At 36.3% G+C, this 23371-nt stretch overlaps 1 protein-coding gene and 1 long non-coding RNA gene across 2 annotated transcripts; one reads left to right on the forward strand and one right to left on the reverse strand.

Moving 5' to 3' along the window:
* Positions 1-847: 847 nt before the first annotated feature.
* Positions 848-3203, reverse strand: LOC130495682 (uncharacterized). Its single transcript, XM_056987137.1, has 4 exons — positions 2384-3203; positions 1778-2315; positions 1604-1703; positions 848-1510 (listed from the first exon to the last, which is right to left on the reverse strand). The coding sequence occupies exons 1-4, from the start codon at positions 3201-3203 to the stop codon at positions 848-850; spliced, it is 2121 nt and encodes a 706-aa protein (XP_056843117.1).
* Positions 3204-3294: 91 nt separating this feature from the next.
* Positions 3295-15975, forward strand: LOC130496522 (uncharacterized). Its single transcript, XR_008935679.1, has 3 exons — positions 3295-3643; positions 3754-3911; positions 15770-15975. It is a non-coding gene; the product is annotated as an uncharacterized LOC130496522 (long non-coding RNA).
* The last annotated feature ends 7396 nt before the right edge of the window (positions 15976-23371 follow it).

Raw genomic sequence — 23371 nt, forward strand, 5'->3', positions numbered from 1 at the left:
GAATAAACCACATATACGACCAATGGCATCATTGGTCGTAAATTGGTTGTAAATAAACGACCACTTTACGACCAATGGTGCCATTGGTCGTATATTAGTTGTTTATACACAACCACTTTACGACCAATATTACATTATACACTAAACTCGAAACCCCAAACCCCAAACCTCAAACCTCCTATCCCAAATATCATTATAGTAAAACACAAATGTTCGAACAAAATGAAACATGATCCCTCGTCATCAGAAACATCATTTTCTTCAAATTCACATAAGTAAGATAACATCTTCCGCTTGTTCGGGTACTTCTACTTGATTCACGGCATCTTCTTGTAAATGCGGTTGTTCATCAGTACTTAATAATATATAACTTCTCATTTTGTTTGCTTAATTATAGATGAAATTTGGGATAGGAGGTTTGGGGTTTGGGTTTGGGGTTTCGAGTTTAGGGTATAATGTAATATTGGTCGTAAAGTGGTTGTGAATAAACAACCAATATACGACCAATGGCACCATTGGTCGTAAAGTGGTCGTTTATTAACAACCACTTTACGACCAATGATGCCATTGGTCGTATATTGGTTGTTTATTCACAACCACTTTACGACCAATATTACATTATACCCTAAACTCGAAACCCCAAACCCCAAACCCCTAACCCCAAATCTCATATCCCAAATATCATAAGTTTTATACACTTTCATACCCAAAATACAATGTTTTATTTTTGAAACAAAATTTCTATAATTGAGCACAAACATTATGATAAGTTATATATTATTTTAAAATGCAATACCAAAAGTTTAATTATAGTAAAACACAAATGTTCGAACATGATGAAACATTATCACTCGTCATCAGAAACATCATCCACTTCATCATTTTCTTCAAATTCATCTTCGTTGGCTTCGTCCATTGTATCTTCTGGAAGTTCTTCATATCCCGGATTATGCGGATCAATGAGTAAGATAACATCTTCCGCTTGTTCGGGTACTTCTACTTCATTCACGGCATCTTCTTGTAAAGGCGGTTGTTCATCAGTACTCAATACTCGGCCCCGAGGTGTAACTTTCATAGCGGCTAACCAAGATATTCCAGATTGTCTGATCCTCGGGTATGGAACAAAACAAACTTGGTCTGCTTGAGAAGCCAATATGTAAGGTTCAAATTTGTTGTACCTCCGTGTAGCATTTACATCAACAACACCAAACTTGCTATACCGAACACCTCTGTTGACTGTGGGGTCAAACCAGTCACATTTGAAAAGAACGCATTTAAGCTTTATTACGCCGGGAAACTCCACTTCGATGATCTCTTTTATGATTCCATAGAAATCTGTTTCACCTTTTACACAAACTCCATAATTCATTGTTGCTCGCCGACTTCCATATTCGTAAGTGTGAAAAGTGTATCCTCGTGTGAAATACATTGGTGCTGTGGTGACCTTACCGACCGGACCTTGTATCAATTCGTGAAACCACTGAGGATAAAATTGATCATCATACTGAACCTGGAACATCAACATATATACAACTTCACTGAATATATATATATATATATATATATATAACTTTGTTAATTATACATAGTGTGATATGTATACCTGCGTTTTTAACCATTTCACAAAGTGTTGGTCTTTCCTTTTGTTGAGATCATTGTTTGATACTCCTGGTATAGCCTCTTCGACTTGGGCAACAAAATCGCTGTTTTAAAACAAAATGATCATTAATGTGTATATATGTGTGATAAAATTTAGAAGCAAAATAATTTTAATTACCTTTCAAATAACTCAATCTCCTCGCAGTTAAGGAGTATATATGTATGGGCACTATGAGCGTCTTCTGAACTCGACCACCAAACTTCTTTCAGTTTTCCACCTAGCCGTCCAATCTGACAGAAAATGTCTGGAACATCTTCACCAAAATATGTCGGTATAACACCACCATCATCATATCTGCTCGTAGTCCTTTTCCGTGTCCGGACTTGTGACCCAAAGTAGTAGGACGTAAAGTGAGATGTTTCCTCATTCAAACTCCCAGCAACTATTGAACCTTCCACCCTTGCCAGATTTTTTGCTTTCCCTTTCAAATATTTCATAGCTCGCTCGTAAGGATACATCCATCCATTATGAACAGGTCCACGAAGTAGTGCCTCATACGGAAGATGGATAACCAGATGTTCCATGACGTCAAAAAAGGACGGAGGAAAAATTTTCTCCAAATTGCACATCAAGATCCGGATATTCTCATCAAGTTGTCTGATGACATCTATAGTTAAGGTGCGTGCACTGAGATCTCTGAAAAAAGCTCCGATGCCTACAAATAATTTACAATTATAAGTTTATTTCCAAAAAGAAGAACTAATAACTTTAATAATTTGTTACCTGCAAGTGCTTCGTGAACATTTTTTGGAAGCAACTCCGCAAATGCAAATGGTAGAAGTCGTTGCATAAAAACATGACAGTCATGACTCTTCATCCCTGAAAACTTCTGTCCCTGATGATCAACACATCTTGATAGATTTGAAACATATCCATCAGAAAACTTCACATCTGATGACACCCACTTGAACAACGCTGCTTTTGCTTCTGCTGACAATCTGAAAATGGGAACTGGAATTCTCCCATCGTTTCTAATATGCAGCTCAATCCGAGAATATAATGCAGGCAAATCCAACCTTGAGTTCTTGTTATCTTTTGTCTTGCCGGGGACATTCAACAATGTATTGATGATGTTGTCAAAGAAGTTCTTCTCTATATGCATCACGTCAAGATTGTGGCGCAGAAGTAGATCTTTCCAATATGGAAGTTCCCAAAATATACTCTTCTTGTGCCAATTATGCTGAGTCCCGTAACCATCAGGCATATTTGCAGGAGTATGCCAATTACCGCCTTTGATGACTGTGCTGCATCCACCATAGTAATCAATATCCTTCTCGATTTCCTCTCCAGATAAATATGGTGGAGCGGTGTCCCATACAACCCTTTTTGACCGAAACAATTTCTTGTTCCTTCGGTATGGATGGTTAATGGGAAGAAATCTTCGATGGCAATCAAACCAAGACGTTTTCCTACCATTCTTCAACTGAAATGCGTCTGTGCTTCCCATACAATATGGACAAGATAGTCTTCCATGCGTCGTCCAACCCGACAACATCCCATATGCATGAAAGTCACTAATAGTCCACAATAGAACTGCTCGCATTGTAAAGTTTGTTTTCGTCGAACAATCATATGTTTGCACGCCTGTTGACCACAATTCCTTCAATTCTTCTATCAAAGGTTGTAGAAAAACATCAAGGGACTTCTTAGGATGTTTTGGTCCAGGTATCAATATACTCATGAAAAGCAATTCTTTTTCCATACACATCTCTGGTGGAAGGTTGTATGGCGTCAAGAAGACTGGCCAAAGCGAGTATTGTCTTCCAGACATTCCAAATGGACTAAAGCCATCTGTGCAGAGCCCAAGATAAACGTTGCGGGGGTTGCTTGCAAAATCAGGGTACACCGAGTTCAAGTGCTTCCAAGCTTTTGCATCAGAGGGATGATTGATCTCTCCTTCCTTCTGATCATGTTCCGCATGCCATCTCATCGATGCTGCCGTCTTCGCAGATTGATATAATCTCTTCAGTCTATCCTTAATAGGTAAGTACCACATCCGCTGGTACGGCACCCTATTCCGTCCACGTCCTTGCGGTTTATATCGTGGCTTCTTGCAAAATTTACACTCTAACAATTCTGCGTCTTTTCCCCAGTATATCATACAGTTGTCTATACAAACATTAATCATCTCAAGAAGGTAAACAAAGACTATGAACAAGTTTCTGAATCTCATAATAAGATTCAGCACACAAATTCTCTTCAGGCAAATACTCTTTAAACAACTCAGCCCATGCATCCATACAAACTTCAGGTAAGTTATTATCAGTTTTGATATTCATCATCCTAGCTGCCAATGATAATTTAGAAAGACCTTCTCTACAACCTTCATAAATTGGCTCATTAGCTGCTGCTAGCATTTCATAAAATCTTTTTGCATCCAAGTTAGGCCCCTCTATATTTTCGACCTCCTCTATTACTGATGTAGTTTCACGAAATGCATCGGTAACCATATCATGCATTCTATCATGATCTACCATATGATCTTCTTGAATGACACTTTCAGAAGGCAAATGTGGTTCAACTCTATTACAAACATTTTCAACCTGATTACTACTACTAGCTTCATTCCTACTATCACCTTCTCCGTGGTTAAACCAAATATAGTAATGTGGAGTAAATCCTCTATTTACTATATGTTTTCAAACGGTATCACTAGCAGCAAACTTCGTATTGTTGCATTTACGACAAGGACAGAACATTTTACCCGTTTCCTTTGTCAGAGGCGTCTGTCCGGCCTGGTACATGAATATCTCTGCTCCGCTGAGAAATTCGTCTGTTACTCTTCCGCTTGAATCTTTATGCGCATACATCCAACTCCGAACCTCATAAATATTTCCAGACATTTTTTTTATTTTTTTCGTTTTTTTTTTGCTCTTTTCGTTTTTTTGGTGCATCTTAAGAATGAGGGAGAAGGTCATATTTATAGAGAATTTTCGATTTTGGTAGGTGACCATCTTACAACGGTTTTAAGTGTAATGATAAATTAACTACCAAAGTGCTACTAATGTCCTCGTGATTCAGTCGTTAATTGGATGTAAATAATTGGTTGTAAACAAGTCGTAAATTTACAACTATTTTACGACTAGCTGGGAAGGTAGTCGTAAACTAGAAGTAAAAATACAACTAATTTACGACTACACTTATTAGTTGCAAATTTACTACCAATTTACGACCAGTTCTGCTTTGGTCGTAAATGGGTCGTAATTTAGATCCAAAATTACGACTACAATTTTGTGGTCGTTAATGTTGGTCGTTAAGGCCACGTTTTCTTGTAGTGATATGCTGTAGATAATTTTTGTAGTAGTTTTTTTTTCTTTCAAAAACAACCTACAATCTCAAGTCAAAACCTAAAATCAACTTTTGTCATTGCTATTCACTCATAAACTTTCCAAAACCTCCTTAAGTTTTTGAAATGTTTACAAAATTATCATTATTATTTAATTTCTTTATTATTTCAAAAATGTGAAAAAATCTATTTCAGTCTAAACATTTCTTCTTATTTACAATAATGTCATTATGTTCGGTCTTTCAACCAGCATGAACCACTATTTGAGCTATTAAAAGCTCAAGAATTCGATTTCTAACCTTTTTTCTCTTTCTAAACCAACAAATATTCATTTTCTCTCATTTCCTCTCCATTTTCATCTAAAAACTCTCGTAACTTTCATTTTATAGCACAACTTTCATATTTTCGAGTTTATTCAGTTGTGAGTAGTCAAAAGGTGCTTCTTTTTGCTCATATTTGGAGCTTGGACGGTAGAAAATGGTCGAAACGAGCTTTACACCAGAAAAACCTAACTATTTACATGATTTTTGTCATTATTCAGATCTGTGTCGTGATAATAGACTATTTTGTTTGTATACGCATGTGTATAGACTTACGATGCAATCAACTTGTCAATTCATATGTTAGTTTTGCGATTGACCAAAATATTTTTTTTTGTAAAGAAGACTTCCCTAGAAGTCTACGTCTTTACCTTTGAAAACAAAAACAAAAAATTAGATATACTTACTAAGAAGTCTATGTAAAAGAGGTTAGTTTTGCACTTGACCGGATTTTTGACTTTTCAAAATAGACTTCATCGAGAGTCTATAGAATGTAGACTACTAAGAAAGTCTACAAAAAATTAGTTTTGCATTTAACCCAAACTTTGACTTTGTTGAATAGATTAGTTTTGTATTTGACTAGAATGTTAAAAACTTACCAAGAAAAAAACAAAGTATAGACTTCATATTCAGTCTACTAGTCTGAGAAAAAAAATGTAAATTGTATATGAAGTCTACTGTTTATTTTGGTCAAATGCAAAACTAATCTGTCGGATTTGAGAGTAGACTTCTGGTCAATTGCAAAAATTAACATTTTCAAATGTAGACTGAAAAAAAAGTTTACACGTATAAATCACAATTTTTAAATACATATAATAACCCGTGAGTTTTACAATTGAAAAAACTAACCCAAATAGTAAACCTACATGACTATCTACATACGTAAACTGAAAAGAAATTATATTATTTTGTAGACTACATATGAAGTGTACGTAAAAATCTTATAACAAGTGAATTTGTGTATTATTCATAATGTATTTTCAAGATTTTATTGTTTGACAATGTGTGTTACTTAATCCTAATGGTCTTGAACGATTTTCAAAAGATAATCTGTTATAATTATGAAACTATCAAATTTTTGATTTTACTATGTTGTTAGCTTATAACTGGAGACGTCTTTGTAAGTCTACAAATATAGACTAAAATTGAATTTTATGTCTAAAATTCTATTAAAAGTTCATTTGTGCATTATTTATCATATTGTTTTTACAATTCAATTGTTTTACAGTGTGTGTTAATGAATCTTAATGGTCTTGAATGAATTTTCAAAATTATTGTGTTATAATTATGGAACTAACAAATTTCTTGTTTGATTAAGTTGTTTGATTAACTAATAAGTGTAGATTTACTTAGAAGTATGTGTCTTATTTGAAGTATACAATTGAGACATATTATAAATTGTTGTAATTCGTTTTACTCTTAAAACTTCTTGGAAACTTTTGTATAGATTTTCTTCTTCTCACTTGAGTGTTAGTTGTTGTTTTAGCTTATGGTTGTTTTAATTGTTTGGCTGATTAGACTATCTTCTGAATAATTGATTGCTAATTAAAATTAATAATATCATAAAAGTGAAACACAACTAAAAAAGAAACACAATGTTTACATATTATGCATCAAAACAATTATTTACAAATGAATATTTTGTAATGATAAACTATTACAAAGAAACTACTTAAAAAAATCTAGAGTGTTTGATTATTCAAATATTGATATCTGAAATGAAATCTTGGAAAAGAGTGCCTGCAAAATAATATAAAATTATGAGAAAAACATAAGTAAAAATTCATATCATATTTTAGTATATTTCTTATGAAGTCTACTTAAAGTTAATGGTTTAGTAGACTTTATTTTAAATCTGCTAACTTTAATTTTTAAGTAGACTTCATTACAACTCTACACTACCGAAAAAAATTCAGATCTAAATATGTACATTTACAAAATCTGAAAATAAAAATTTCTGGATAATATTTCAAAATAATGTTAAACCTGTTAAACCTAAAATTGAAATTTTAGAGTAGACTATATTGTAAGTCTACTTAGTAGATTTCTTTGGAAGTCTAATATGATTATCTCATTGTTGTTTTTATTCTTTATTGTTTTAATAATTTTAATATATGATTTATTAAATTAATTAATTTATTTTTAATAGTTACAATATATAATTTCACATTTTATTTCATAAAGAACGCAATTTAATTTTAAAATATTTTTTTTTGTAAATACCAATTAAAGTAAATTGAAAAAGGCGTCTATAGTGAAGTAGACTTTATTTTAAGTCTACCAAACCCTAAACAACAAAACTCAAACCTTAAATGTTTGCTTGATAAAAAAGTCTCAATTATTGTATCAAATATTTAAATATAATAATATAAATTACTCAAACACTAATATACAAATTTAGATCAATAAAACAAAAAAAAATACTCAATCTAAAATCTAACCCAAAGAATCTAACTTTTAAAGACATAACATGTCAGACCTTTTGTTTCTAAACCATAAATATTGTTTAACATATGGTTACCAAATTAATATATACTCTTTTACATTGTTTAATTATATAAATTTTAATTTATAAACTTCATATTAACCCTTATATTGATGATTAATTAAAAAAATCACAGAATTTTCTTTTAAAAAAATTATTAGATTAAATTATGATGTATACTACAAAATAAATCTACATAATACTTCTTAGGAGGTCTACATATATATATATATATATATATATATATATATATATATATATATATATATATATATATATATATATATATTTACATATATAATTGAATAGTACTTTTGGTATCCTTTAAGGTTGGTTTTGCATTTGATTGAATATGTGAGTTACTTTTATAGTTAGAATAAATATTTAGATTGTGTTTGGCAAATCTCCATTTTCTGTATGATATATGTTACTGAAATGTACTTTCCAATGTAACTGAAAACCATTCAGCAACTCTCCAATTTTATTTTATTTTTCATTTTAAATTTCAATTTACAGTAAAATTTATTTAAATCTTATTTCAATTTTAACTTAATTATAGACTAAAAATTAGGTTTACTCTAAAAATAAAATAATTCAATTATTTTTAGTATTTTCACTTTATTTTTTTATTTCTAAATTAAGTAATTTAGAGAACTTAATTGTATTTATAGTTACTCCAATTTTAAGTAGAAAATAGAAATGCTCTTGGTATTGAAAAAAAAAATTATTGGTTCCAGAAAGTTAACATACCATATATGGTGTCACTAGGTTTTTGGATCAACTTTTAGTTGAATCCCAGATCAATAAAGTAAAAACTTTTGTTATATAATTGTATATTAATATTATACTAGCAACAATTGTAAAATATAAAATAAGTTCAAAAATTCAATTTGTTTTAGATAAAATATTTTTCAATAATTTTAAACTGGATTATATATTGGTCACTTGATTTACTGATTTGCCTGCGGAGGAGGGGTCAGTATGAAAACATTTTTTGCATCAAAGATGACTAGTGAAACTGTGAAACCCAGTGATGAAACTCATATATACAATAACTTCATTGATAAATCAATTTCGATGACAAAAAAAGCAACTCCTTTAAAAAATTTCCGGTTTTTCCCCTTAGGAAAAAAACTACCAATGTTTTTCCGGTAGATTCTCATAGGGCTTCCAGGACGGACCATTATTTTTTAACCAATGCTGTTACTGGTGACTTTCCTCTAAGGTTGCTGTGCTTTCTGGAGCCAGAAACAACTACATTCTCCACTTTTTTATTCACTAAACCTAACATTGATGTCAATTGTCATCCATCCATTTCATCATTATGAACTTGCCTTCTAGTGGAACTCCATTTGATGGCTTGATGCTTTCCTCTAAAACCGACGACTGAGTCAATTCGCGCATCAAATGAACCTCATCTTCATTAAGAAAAGTAAGCAACTCAAAAAGAGAAAGCAGAAAGCTATCCACAAGTCATTTGTGTGATATTATCGACTAGACAATAATTTAAGACCAAGTTATACGCCTGATGTAAACCTTTGTTCAAGATAGAAAGAGATAGAAAGCTTAGGTAAACCTTCCTTTAATTGTAGTTTCTTTTAGGGATTAAAGTTAACTCTGGAAAATTAATTTCTTAATGACAAAGAGATTCATATATAGATATTGATAAAAATTATGCATAATCTTTTTTTTTTTGAGCAACACTCTAAAACAGAAAGGGAATCATAAAAAAAAAATCAGAGTAAAGCACCAAAACTCATAAATTTAAACACCTAACAATACTTAAACTACCCTAACTATGGCCACGCATTGTTACCCTCCTCTTCCACCCAGAGATTGTCCTCAAATTCCAACTCTTCTTACGTACGTGACAATTTCTCTGTATTTTTCCAGCAAATCGCACATGTAGATCTGACCATTTCACCCATTCTTACTTTTCATTCTTTTGCACCTAAAAGGCCACCACAAAACCAAGATATCATAACAAGCTAATAAAACCCCTGTTTCTGTTATTCAACTCAAGGCATTTACATCTCATATTTATACACACGATATCTTCCTTAACATTAGGAGATAAGTACAACAGCTGTTAAGATTGTGTTTATCTAAACTTATATCAATCCTTATCTAATACTCCCCCTCAAGATGGAGCGTGAAGATCTCGAACACCCATCTTGTCAAGTAGATAGAGTAATTGCTGTCGTCCAAGTGACTTTGTAAGCACATCCGCCAACTGTTCCATTGTACCAATGTGATTAGTTGCTATGATTCCAGCTTTAATATAGTCTCTAACAAAATGACAATCCACCTCCACATGCTTTGTTCTTCATGAAAAACTGGATTATTAGCAATGTGAATTGCTGCTTTACTGTCACACTGAAATGGTATAGGAAAACGCTGCCTGATACCCAAAGAATCCATGACGCCAATCATCCATTTAAGTTCACTACACGTCATTGCCATTGCTCGATATTCAGCCTCTGCTGATGATCTTGATACAGTCGGCTGTTTCTTCGTTTTCCAAGACACAAGAGAGTTTCCCATCATCACAATGTATCCTGTAAGCGACTTTCGTGTCAGTGGACACGCTGCCCAATCGGAGTCACTGTATGCAGCAAGAGAGAGATCACTCTCAGAACTTAACAGAATCCCCTGTCCAGGAATACCTTTCAAGTAGCGAACAAGTCGAATTGCTGCATCCCAATGCTTCTGTCGAGGCTTCTGAAGAAACTGAGCAAGTATATGCACTGGATAATTCAACTCTGGTCGCGTAACTGCCAAGTAAACAAGCCTTCCTACCAGTCTGCGGTATTTAGATGGCTCTGTGAAGAAAGGTCCTTTGTCACGAGCCAGATTATGAAACTGTTCCATGGGTGTATCAACTGGTTTGGAGCCTAAAAGTCCACACTCTGAGACAATATCCAGAGCATATTTTCTCTGAGACAAATAGATTCCTTCGTTGCTTCTTAACACCTCAATCCCCAAGAAGTACCTCAAACTTCCCAAGTCTTTCATATGAAAGCAGCGATGTAGATGTTCCTTAAATGAGTTGATAAGTGTTGGATTATTTCCTCCAATGATCAAGTCATCCACATACACCAACACAAACAAAGTAGTCTTGTCACGATGGAGAGTAAACAGCGAGTAGTCGAGTCGATTTTGCTTGAATCCAAACTCAAGCAGAGACTTAGAAAGTTTAGAAAACCAGCACCTAGGTGCCTGTTTCAAGCCATACAGAGCTTTATTCAATTTGCAAACCTGATTCGGTTTGGAAGAAGCAAATCCAGGAGGCAGCTTCATGTACACTTCTTCATCCAGTTCACCATGAAGGAAGGCATTATGCACATCCATTTGGTGAAGCTCCCAATTCCGAGCAGCTGAGACACCAAGTAAAACACGAACTGTATTCATCTTGACTACAGGCGCAAACGTCTCATTATAGTCTACCCCTTCCTCTTGTTTATTACCACACGCAACCAAGCGTGCCTTATACCTCTCCACTGTTCCATCGGCATTGAACTTGATTTTAAATATCCATTGACAGCCGATTGCTTGTTTGCCTGGAGGTAAAGTAGTTACTGTCCACGTTCCACTGCTTTCAAGTGCATCTACCTCACCAGAGGCAGCATCTCTCCATCTTTTATCTTTCATGGCTTCCTTGAAAGATTTCGGTTCAATATGAGATTCAACTTCTAAAAGAAATGCCTGTACATGTGGAGCAAGTTTATCAAAGGAGACATACTTATCCAGAGGGTAGGTACACTTACCTGAAGACGATGTATCAGGCGAGTGATGAGCATGTGGGGGTTTTTCGTTGACTTGTGCCTTGTAGGTAACATAGGGGCCCAAGAGAACTGACTGTTTCTTAGTTCGATGTCCTCTGCCTAAAAGTTCAGAATCTGGTTGTGCAACCTGAGTAGTTTCTGTATCAATTTCAGTAGTGGTTTGTGGAGTAGATGAAGTCTCTGGAGCAGATCCTTGGATCTCATCAGCAGACTGAGTGGTATCTTTAATTGTTTCTGAATTTGAAACTCCCCCTGACTTCAATACTTCAGCACGAGGTAAGGGATCAAAGTCATCATCAAAAGTTGCAGGATGTGTTGAGTGTTGAACTGGTGCTGTATCAACGTTGACTGGTGTTTTTGTTTTGGCATAAGGAAATATGTCTTCATGAAATGCCACATCTCGAGAGACAAATACGCGTTCTGTGTCAATATCACATACAACCCATCCTTTCTGTCCCATTGGGTACCCAAGAAACACACACCGAGTGCTCCTTTTATCAAACTTGTCCTTTCCTCTAGAGATTTTGCGTGCATAGCAAAGTGTTCCAAATACCTTCAGATTGTCATATATTGGGGGTTGTCCGTGAAGTATCTCGTAGGGTGTCTTATTCTGTAGAATAGGTGTTGGTGTTCGGTTAATGAGGTAAGTTGACGCTAAGATGCTTTCACCCCAAAAGCGTTTTGGTAATTGCCCTTGAAGTAGCAGTGCTCTAGCAACGTTTAGAATGTGTCGATGTTTCCTTTCAACCCGACCATTCTGCTGTGGTGTCTCAACACATGACGTCTGGTGAGTGATTCCTTGAGATGCAAAGAAACCTCTGAGACACATAAACTCAGGCCCATTATCACTGCGCACAACTTTGATCTTCTTGTTGAACTGTCTATCAGCATACGCACAAAATGTTTTTAAAGCCTGTGGTGCCTCCTTCTTTTCCAACAGAAGTATTGTCCAGACAGCTCGAGAAAAATCATCAACGATGGTTAGAAAGTAACGCGCACCAGAAGTAGATTGTTCTCGGTACGGTCCCCACAAGTCACAGTGAATCAAAGAGAAACAATCATCAACTTTATTAATGCTAACTGGAAAAACATCTCGAGTTTGTTTAGCCAAGTGACAAGTACCACAAGAGCTCTCTAAAACACCAATATTATTCTTAAAACCCACAACTGAAGATAAAACCGAAAGAACAGTAGAAGATGGATGACCCATGCGTGCATGCCACAAGTCTCGTGATTGGTGTGACCTCACGTGATTTGCTTGAACCGCCAGAGCCCCCACATACCGAAAAACCCCATTATGCTCTTCACCCGCACCAATCAAAGTCTTCGAGGCGAGGTCCTGTATTACACAAAAATCTTTAGTGAAGAGAACAAAGCCAGCAATATCTTGTAGTAACTGAGATACAGATATAAGGGTTGCTGAGATATGTGGAGCATAGAAGACATGTCTCAGTATGAGACGTCCACCCAGATTCAGTTGGCCTTGTCTTGTGGCCCAAGTCACATTCCCATTCGGCATAGTAATCGGACATGGAGGTATGGTAACGACATTACTCAGCAGATTGATTTCTCCCGTCATGTGATGTGAGGCACCGGAGTCAATAATAATGTCGTACCTGCTGTCTTTACCAAAAAATATGAGTTTTTCTTTCTTACCCATTAGCTTCTCATTGTTTGTTGATGCCGCTTTCTGTGAACTCACAAACTGAGTCAATGTGTTCCACTGTTCTTGTGTGAAATTTGGAAAGCCAGGTGTTTGTCCTGGAGACACACCAGATGCATCAACATTGGTGTTATATGCACGAGAGCCTGATCCACGACCCCCACGTCCTCTGCCACCTTGTATGTCATGTCCTCTTCCTCTTCCTCCTCTGTCATTTCCTCTACTAGTTGCAGGTTTTGCAGTCTTGTCTCCCCACCATTCTGGATATCCAATCACTTGGAAACATTGACTGACTTCATGTCCTTGCTTTCCACAGTGTGAGCAGACCGAGTTGTTTCTTGCAAACCTTACAGCTGCAGCTTGAGCATTTGTCATAGCTTGAGGAGATTGTGTTGTTGCGGACATTCCAAGAACAGGCGTCTTCTCGTCGTTACGCATAGCACTCAGATGACGTTCTTCTTGAATGATTTGCGAGTACACAGACTCAAGATTGAGTTCAGTTTGTCTGCTCAACATGTTTGACCTTGCAACGCCAAAACGTGAGCTGTCCAACCCCATAAGAAATTGATGAATTCGTATCTTTTCTTCTTTCTTCTCATACTTGGTCATCGATGAACATTCTGGATCTCCACAGCAGCAGGAAAATCCCTTGTCCAAATCTGCAAGATCATCCCACATGATCTTCAATCTACCAAAATACACTTCCACCTCGTCTCCATTCTGCTTGCAAGATGCAATGTCAGCATGAAGTTGATGAATGCGAGTGTCATCACTCACTGAGAACCGTCGCTGAAGACTCCCCCACATGACTTTTGCACTTTCAACGAGAGATATTGATGGTCTCAGCTTCGGCTCTACACTGCTGTAGATCCATCCAATGATCATGGAATTCACCATGTCCCACTTCTCTTCTTCTTCAGGTTTGTTGACTGGTCTCTTAAGTGTTCCATCAACAAAACCCTGTTTTCGCTTCGCTCTAAGCGAGTGAAGCATCAACTTTGCCCATCGCTCATAGTTTGCTCCATTCAGAAGAATGGGTGTCAAAGCTTGTCCTGTATTCTCCGACGGATGAAGGTAGTACGGAGAGACAAGCAAGTTCGTGACGCTTCCAGCAGCCGTTTGATCAGTAATCGCAGTTGACTTCGGTGACGCCATGATAGTCAAATAAAAGTAATCTCACCGTAACAATTTGTTATCGATGGTTCGTAGGTTTATTAGCTTTGCGGAAAAGTTATTTGTGTGGCTCTGATACCATAACAAGCTAATAAAACCCCTGTTTCTGTTATTCAACTCAAGGCATTTACATCTCATATTTATACACACGATATCTTCCTTAACATTAGGAGATAAGTACAACAGCTGTTAAGATTGTGTTTATCTAAACTTATATCAATCCTTTAACAAGCTAATAAAACCCCTGTTTCTGTTATTCAACTCAAGGCATTTACATCTCATATTTATACACACGATATCTTCCTTAACATTAGGAGATAAGTACAACAGCTGTTAAGATTGTGTTTATCTAAACTTATATCAATCCTTATCTAATATATCACATAGCCATCATTCTTTAGGACAGTTGAACTTTACAATATTCTTATTTTGTTTCTCTGTGTTTTCCGTTTCCGATGTCGTTCTTGTGGTCTTCATTTGACAATTACTGATCTGAACTTTGAAGAGCCATCATAGAACATTATTTCGCCATATTTCTAGAATTCCATGTATCTTCTTGTTCAAGAAGAAAACTTGTTTCCAAAAGGCCGAAAGAGGCATTTCCTCTGGAGCCTCTAAATGTCAAAAGGCAATAACCTATATAAACATAAAGATAAACATTTATTTAAAAAAATCGGAAATGGTGGAAGTGACATAAAAACTTTGGAATAGTTGAAGTATTTACAAGTTTTAAGAGGGTGTAACCCATCCGCCCCGACCTGACCCGGATTTATGAGCAATTCAATTGAACCGAATCGTCTAACCGTCTAACCAATCCCTCGAAACCAAATCCAGCCCTCGAAACCGAAACAATCCCTCGAAAACCAAACCAAATCTGTCGGTTTTCTCGGTTTTCAATAACTCAATTTAGTTAAACCTCTTGTCGATTTCGACTCATTTTTCATTTCTCACCTTTTCACTCGAGTTCAAACCCTAATTTCGTTCCTCCCCTAATTTGAATCAATTCCGTACCCAAAATCAACGGTGAGAACGAGAGAGAAGAATTCAGAGGATTCAATCGAGTGCGGTGGTGGTACAACAATGAACATTTTAACTAAATCGGCATAAATGCCCAAAAAAACTAAATCGGCATAGAACAAAAACGAACATTTTATATGATTCTTTAGAATAATAGTACTCTTCATATTTATCTAAAATGTTTTCTTGCTTCTAATAACCGGCCATGATCATGAATTTGGGATTGAATTGTGTCATATCTTTTCTGCACTTCTCCGTTCAATTATTCCAGTGCTTAGTTAATATATCTTTCTCAAATGTGTTTTTAGTACTCGTTAAACTCACTTTTTCATCCCTAATGAATGTAGCTGTACACTGACGTTGCTATGTGTATATGGCAGGTCAAATGCTATAATGAGTTTGAGGTATGTCAGCTAGCCAAATGAGTTTGAGGTATGTTAGTTAGCCAAGGTTAAAATATATAACAAATCGTGGAAGAAATAACATGTTACTTTTTAGCAAAATAAAAAATAAAAAATAACATGTTACTTGGGATCCATTGACGTTGAAAACCATGAAGAAGGTTTTAACATTCAAATGTGAAATAAGTGACGGTTTATTCTATTCAAATTGTTGCTCTTGGTTTGCATTTTAATTTTAATAAAAATGTCCATTGTACCGGTTTATACCAATATTTATGTAAAAGTATCTATAAATATTTGAACTGTTTTGTATATATGAAAATATAGGTGGTTGAATAAAGAGAATACAATGGCATACTTTGTAAATTTTCTAGTAAATAATGGGTTTTTAATTAGAGGGTGTGAGAAGACATGTGGAGTTGACACATCAGCATTGATACCAATGTTACAACTTAAAAAAATGCTCCTCAAATAATATATAGGAGATGTTTATTTTTATACCAGAAAAAAAATCAAATAAAAAAATATTATATTTATGTTAAGCACGGAAGATACACTATATTTATGCATCTATCTATAGTTTCTCTCTATGTTCAATGTTAGATCTGCATCCCACAATATAATATTAAGAACATTCCATAAGAAATTATATTGTTTAAGGAAGGAAGTAGTTAAAGGACGCACCCATGATTCAAGAGGAGAGTTTGTTCAACATGTTGAAATTCTAGGTAGACCTGAGGTTTGGAGTAAGGTACAGTACACATTTGCTTAGAATGTAAACTTTCGCACTGATGTTTACCTTATTCTCAAGTCCACTAAACCCAAAACAGAAAGTGCTTCACTTCTCCTGTTAAGGTTCCTAGCAATTACATTAGCCTCCTAGATACATTTGTCAGGTCAAAAACACCACACCCATACCACACCTCAAGAAAAGTAGATCTAAAACTCTCTTAAGATAAATGGTCATTCTATATTCAATATTCATAGTGTTCATCAAATGGTAATATAAACTTAAGTTTGGAGAGCTTGGTAATGAAAAAAAAAACTTTGGTGGTGATCGTAGACTTTACGGAGGAAAACGCTAAACTTTCAACGAAAACAGTCAACAGGGGAGGCCAATTAAGATCTTCTCTAATATAATCATCTGGTACCTCGGAGCATCCCGTCTGCAACAACACAAAATAAAGAAAAAACATCATGAGAAATGAAAGCCGAAGATTTTTTTAAAGAAAAAGTGGGAGATGTAACGATTGGTTTGGGGCGTGACCATAGCATCGTTGTGACGCATTGCAATTCTTTCGAAATCTGGATGGTGCTCGAAAGATAAGGTACAGTATCTGCAGAGGTTTCCAGGGAATCGATTGCTCCAAGCGTCCGGAAATAAATTTCACGAAAGCCTAAAATTGTAAAAAGCTAGGTTTTAATCGCCATTGTTGGACTTGGTGCTTGACAGTGGTTGCCCTTTCTGATTGCGCAGTGGTGAGGATGTTGATCGCAGCCAACAAACAGCTTTATAGGCGGAGTTTCTACCAATTACCTAGGAGAATGTTGAGGTCGATTAAATGGAAAAAAGTGGAAGGAGTGGTGAAAATCACATAAATGCTTGTTTAATGGTGCGGATGATTGATAACTGCATCCGTTACACATGCTTGTACCGGAAGTGTTGTGATCTGAAAGGCATGGCTCCTCTTCTGCAACGCCAAAATCGATAAAGAAGAAACTCTAACAATTGAAAGGCCTAATGAATTTATTGGATAACAAAAGAAGCTCATTCAATAAAAATCAATGAAAAACAATTTTACATATTAAAAAATCGCCAGGTGGCACAAAATGCTTCTCCTTTCATGCTGACGTGGCTTAAGGAGAAGCCAAAGAAGTCTCCTTTATATATAAAGATTGCATATCTACATGGAGAGAGAAATATTTGGTGACAGTTTTAGTTTTTTAACTGATAAACTCTAAGCCATTTGACTCACATAACTTGTACTTTTGACTCGCAAAAATGACCCAAAAACTTACCGGCCCAGATTTCGGAGCTTTGCCACACGTGCGAGAAAATGACCATAAGAGTTGTCAAAGTAAAAATCTGGAGCTGGTAAAACAGTTAAAAGATTAAAAAGTAAAACGATGCTCTGAGTTTCCAGCCAAAAAGTGAAAACTAGCTTTAGTTGATTATATTAATAAACTAAGATGTGGGTGTGTTTAAGTGGTAATGGTGAGAAATAATAAAGACTAGTGGATAACATAATAGAGCCCTAATAGAAAAGATGTTGCGAGTCTGATTCCTTAGAAATTCATCCACCAAACAAACATGAAAATGATAGAAAAATAATCACGGAGTGCCGAGATGTTTTGGGGTCAAAATCGGAAAGGGCAAAGTTGGCTTCCAAATTTCTGTTTAAAATTATTTACTTTAAGAATTTTTTTTACGGTTTCTCGGAAAAGAAAAACCTGTACGAAAGAATTTGCGGAAAAATCTTGTTTTAAAACAACGATTCTTTAAAACGACGATTTCCTAATCAACGATTTCTTAATCAACGACTTAAGAAATCAACAATTTCTTAATCAATGAGTTGAGAAATCAACGATTTAAGAAAGTAACGATTTCTTAAAATCAAACGGATCTTTGTTATCAAAGGACCAAACCTCCGCAAACAATCATCCTAAGAGAATCGTAGCTTTGCGATAGGTTTAAACACTTGGATAACGGACCTCAGATCATGGCATAAACCCGATCGCGATGGCAATCGGGTCACGAACGAGAGCTCGGTTGCTATAGCGAACGGATCACGAAACCACGCTCGGTCGCTATAGCTACCGAGCCACGAGCTCCGAACAGAGCTCGGTCGCTATAGCGACCGAGCTGCGAACAAAGTTCGGTCGCTATAGCGATCGAGCATTCGTACATCGATCATTCTCCGAAACGTCCGAAGTCTTCCGAAACGACGATACGACGTAAAACTATGCATCTCGACTATCCGTATAGCCGTTCTCTGCAACTCACGACTATCCGTTTCTTGATCTCTCGATCCAATGGAATCATCCGTTTGGTTTCCGATAAAACCGCGGAAACTTAACCTTTTCGGAGAAATCGTAAAAATGTCTCAAATCAAAAATACGGTCCAAAGGGGTTCTAAACTTGGTTTGAGGCCCACTTATGATTTCTTAAAAACCCATAAACCTTATGACGGTTTATGCTTGGAGGATAAGCATCAGTTTCCGCGAAAAAAATGGAAACTTTCCGCAGATAATCATGAAGATCGGAAAAAATGGAATATTCCCATTTTTTCGACTATGACGGCTTAAGGGCAAAAGGGGGAAGCGTAAACCGACCTTGGAGGGAGTATATAAGGAGTTCAAGGCGAGACGCATAGAGGCATCACTTTTTCAGAGCAACTTAGCACTTAGAGCAATTTAGGCAACTTTCTGTTTTTCTTTTTTCGAGCTGCGAGTCAATTATGTTTAGCCACCTTCGGGTATTAGAACTAGGATCTCGCCGACAGCTCTCGTAGCCGAAGCACGTTACCTTGTTGTTGTCACGCTCATACGCAGATTCAGAATAAAATCCTTCTTTCTCTCTTTTTACGATTTTTACTTTTATTTTTCCGTTATTGTCGTGTTCTGATTGCTTGACGTGTGGTTTCTCAGAAATTCGATACCTTCTGGGAAATTAGGATTTTCCTAGTTTCCTTATTTATACGAAATATTGACGGTGCGAATTTCGGCTCCCACAAGATGCGGTGCAAGTGCTGTTGGTAAAAGGAAAGAAATCGGTAACAACAACAGTGAATGTAAGCTGTTATCTCCCTAATGTACAGCATCGAGTTAGATTGTTGGTATTTTTGTAAGTATCTATAACAATAACTTGTTATTGGACTGTAGGTGTCTCTGATTCATATGTTGTATTTATGGCTGGTCGAGGGATTATGTATGATAATGGTACTTATGATATCACTCATATCATACTTTTACTCTCTCAAATAAAATGTTCAGTTGTAGTACTTATGGATCGAATCTACAAGGAACTAGGGCACACAATAGATCCTAATCAGCATTGATTAAGACAGGTAAATTATGAGAATAATACACAAATAGGGTGAACAATATAGTTGTTCAGTTGATTGATTTGAGGTTGTAAGCAGTTATGGGAAAGCGCTAGATCTATGGTTACATGTAGTCATGATTATAGTGATATAGAATACTTAGGTTGTCACTCCTAGAACTCGACTTCTTATGTGAAAGTATTCCAGTTTCCACTGTGAATCAATCATATTGAATAAGTCCAATACCTCAGCTGTCGCGTTTTGATATGGATCGAAAGTCGATCGATGCTATGGAACAGCATGATCGATGTTCTCTTAGGCAAGCGTTAGCGAGTGGATCGATTGGTTCACTAGTCTTAACGAGATCAGCTGTCATAGTTCTCTAGCAATCCTAGCTCTAGCATTTCCATTAGGTTAAAAACTCGTCAGGGGCAATCTTGTAATTTGGTGAAGTCTTGGTGAAGTAGTCGGCTAAACCATTTCGTCCTCGATATCGATCGACAACACTAAATGTGTATCGATCGATTATAATCTTCTAGTACGCGGATCTTCTCAGCTACATCGATCGACAACTCAAGATGAGTATCGATCGATTATAATCGCAATGTTGACTTCCGACTTAGTCTTGAATGGTCAACTCGTGTGTATCATCTCTTGCACTCCAAAATGCTCCAAAAACATCACTTTCGCACAAAATGCTCTTGAACCTGAAAACATACCTAACATGCTAGAAAACAGATTAAATATATAATAAAATACTAGTATACCATGGTTAAAAACGGGTAAAATCCATGGTATATCACCCATGTCGTAGTAACTTGCGACCAAAGCCCAAAATGAGTCCAGCCCAAAATGATTAATTATCTTCTCTTGACCGCCCCAGTTGTTTCGCTTAATCAAAGAACAGAGCGATTAAGCTTTTGCGTCTCTCCCATAAATCGAGTTGTGATCATCGAACCCACTGCTGCATCATCTCCGAGGATCTCCTGGGATTTGTTTCTCTGAAGCTCTGTATCTTATTCGTCACTTGGTGATCAATAATGGAAAAGAGCGCATCAATTGACCTGAACTGATTTGCATGCAATCAGGCGTTTTGTTCGTTCCAGATCCTGTACATCGTGGCTTGCCAACCAAGAAGGATCAGAGATCGTGTAGCAGCTGGTGGTGGCAAGGAGATCATCTGTTCCAGGGAGTACTCCCATATGGTATGATTCTACATCTTCCCGCAACAATTCTCCAAATATCTTAAGCATAGTCACACTCCCAGTATAAGTGGTCTCTTGATTCATCCTTTATGTTACAAAGTAGGCATAAAGGAGGTACCTGGAGACCCCAACTAATCAACCTAACTCTAGTAGGGATCATGTTTAGAACGACCAACCAAGCATGGAAACTCTGTCGTGGTATGCTTCTTGACGTCCAGACAGCAGCAGACCATCTCACTCTAGCTTCCTCTCCTCTAAGGTACTGGTATACTTCACCCGTACAGAGCATCTCATTTCGCTTTCCGTTTATCTCCCATTCATAGATATCAGGCCACTACAAGAAAACGCGTCTATAACAACGACACGTTACGAGGAAATTATTTCCTCGTAAATTTACGTGGTGTTTACGACGAAGTTACGAAGAAATTAATATTCGTCGTAAAGGAGTTGTAAAGTTACAATGATACCGTTTCGTCGTAAAACCAATGTAATTTTACGAGGCTTTTACGTGGAAAGCCCAATTCGTCGTAAACTCATTGTAAATATGCGAGTGATTTACGACGAATCATGTAACCGTTTTTTTTTGGTGGAAACGTGTATATAGTGGGGTTTAAATTAACTAACTTCGTTGTAAATTCGTTGTAAATAAGATGTAAAAACGATGTAAAACCATAGTAAAAGTTTCCGTTGTAAAATCCATGTTATACCTTCACCTACCAAATTCGAAAAATCGTCTATATATATGGTCATTTCCCAATTCTTATAACACACAAACGAATTCAAATAAAAAAAACCAGAAAAAGCAAAAAAAAATGGCTGATGGCTATAATATTTACGAGTTACGAAGTTAGATGTATTCGCATAAAGATGATTCCGGTAGAGTGACAGATGCGTTTCTAAGCGGGCTAGAGACATTCATGCATCAGGCGGGCTGTACACCGATCACGCAGGAAAGCGGTAAGATATTCTACCCTTGTCGGAAATACAATAATTCAAAATTTGCTCGTAGTGAAACTGTTTGGAAGCACTTACTAAACATATGTTTTACACCACAATATTATATTTGGTATCAACATAGGGAGGGTTATGGTGGAAATGAAGCTAGTAGTAGTAATAATTTTGAGGATGCTGGTAATAGTGAAGAACCGAATCATTTGCATAATGAATCTAGTTATCATCAGGAGGAGCAGATGGTAGATCATGATAAGGTTCAAGACATGATTACTGATGCATTTTTAGAAACAACTACAACAATAGCTCATGAAATTGAAAATGTAGAAGAACTTAATTTGGATGCAAAAAGGTTTTATGAAATGTTAGATGCTGCAAATCAACCAATCTACACTGGTTGTAGAGAAGATCTCTCTAAATTGTCTCTAGCAGCTAGGATGATAAACATTAAAACGGATCATAATTTATCTGAGAATTGCATGGATGCTTGGGCGGAGTTGTTCAAAGAGTATTTGCCAGAAGACAACGTGTCAGCTGAATCTTATTATGAGATTCAGAAATTGGTTTATAGTCTTGGGTTGCCTTCGGAGATGATAGATGTTTGCATCGACAACTGCATGATCTACTGGAAGGATGATGAGAAGTTAGAAGAGTGTCGATTCTGCAAGAAACCATGATTCAAGCCGCAAGCACGTGGGAGGAATAGAGTACCGTACCAAAGGATGTGGTACCTACCAATTAAAGCATGTTAAAAAGATTATACCAATCAGAGAGGACTGCTGCATGGATGAGGTTGCATGCTGAACATGTCCAGAAGGATGGCGAGGTCGCTCACCCATCAGATGCAAGAGCGTGGAATCATTTCAACAAGGTATACCCAGATTTCGCTACAAATATTCGGAATGTCTATCTTGGGTTATGCACCGATGAATTTAGTCCATTTGGTATGTCTAGGAGACAGTATTCTTTGTGGCCAGTTATTCTTACGCAGTACAACCTGCCGCCAGACATGTGCATGGAACAAGAATGTCTATTCTTGACCATACTAATCCCTGGGCCGAAGCATCCAAAACGATCTTTGGATGTATTTCTTCAACCACTGATACAAGAGCTAAAGGAGTTGTGGTCAGAAGGGGTAAGAACTTATGATTGTTCCACGAAAACCAATTTTACGATGCGAACAGTTTTGCTGTGGACAATAAGTGATTTTCCTGCTTATGGAATGTTGTGTGGCTGGACAACTCATGGAAGGTTATCTTGTCCATATTGTCTTGGATCTACGGATGCTTTTCAACTGAAGAATGGTAGAAAGAGTTGTTGTTTGATTGTCATCGTCAATTTCTTCCCATTGCCAATCCCTACAGAAGAAATAAGACATTGTT

This window comes from Raphanus sativus, chromosome 6 (assembly GCF_000801105.2).
Source record: "Raphanus sativus cultivar WK10039 chromosome 6, ASM80110v3, whole genome shotgun sequence".
Classification (NCBI taxonomy): Eukaryota; Viridiplantae; Streptophyta; class Magnoliopsida; order Brassicales; family Brassicaceae; genus Raphanus; species Raphanus sativus.

What these genes read in the sequence shown, in the direction of transcription:
- LOC130495682 (XM_056987137.1), bottom strand. Translation starts at nt 3,203, where the DNA reads ATGCGAGCAGTTCTATTGTGGACTATTAGTGACTTTCATGCATATGGG. An exon ending in TGTTCACGAAGCACTTGCAG is followed by an intron (nt 2,316 to 2,383) that starts GTAACAAATTAT and finishes AATTATTTGTAG; the next exon opens with GCATCGGAGCTTTTTTCAGA. An exon ending in GAGATTGAGTTATTTGAAAG is followed by an intron (nt 1,704 to 1,777) that starts GTAATTAAAATT and finishes GTTTTAAAACAG; the next exon opens with CGATTTTGTTGCCCAAGTCG.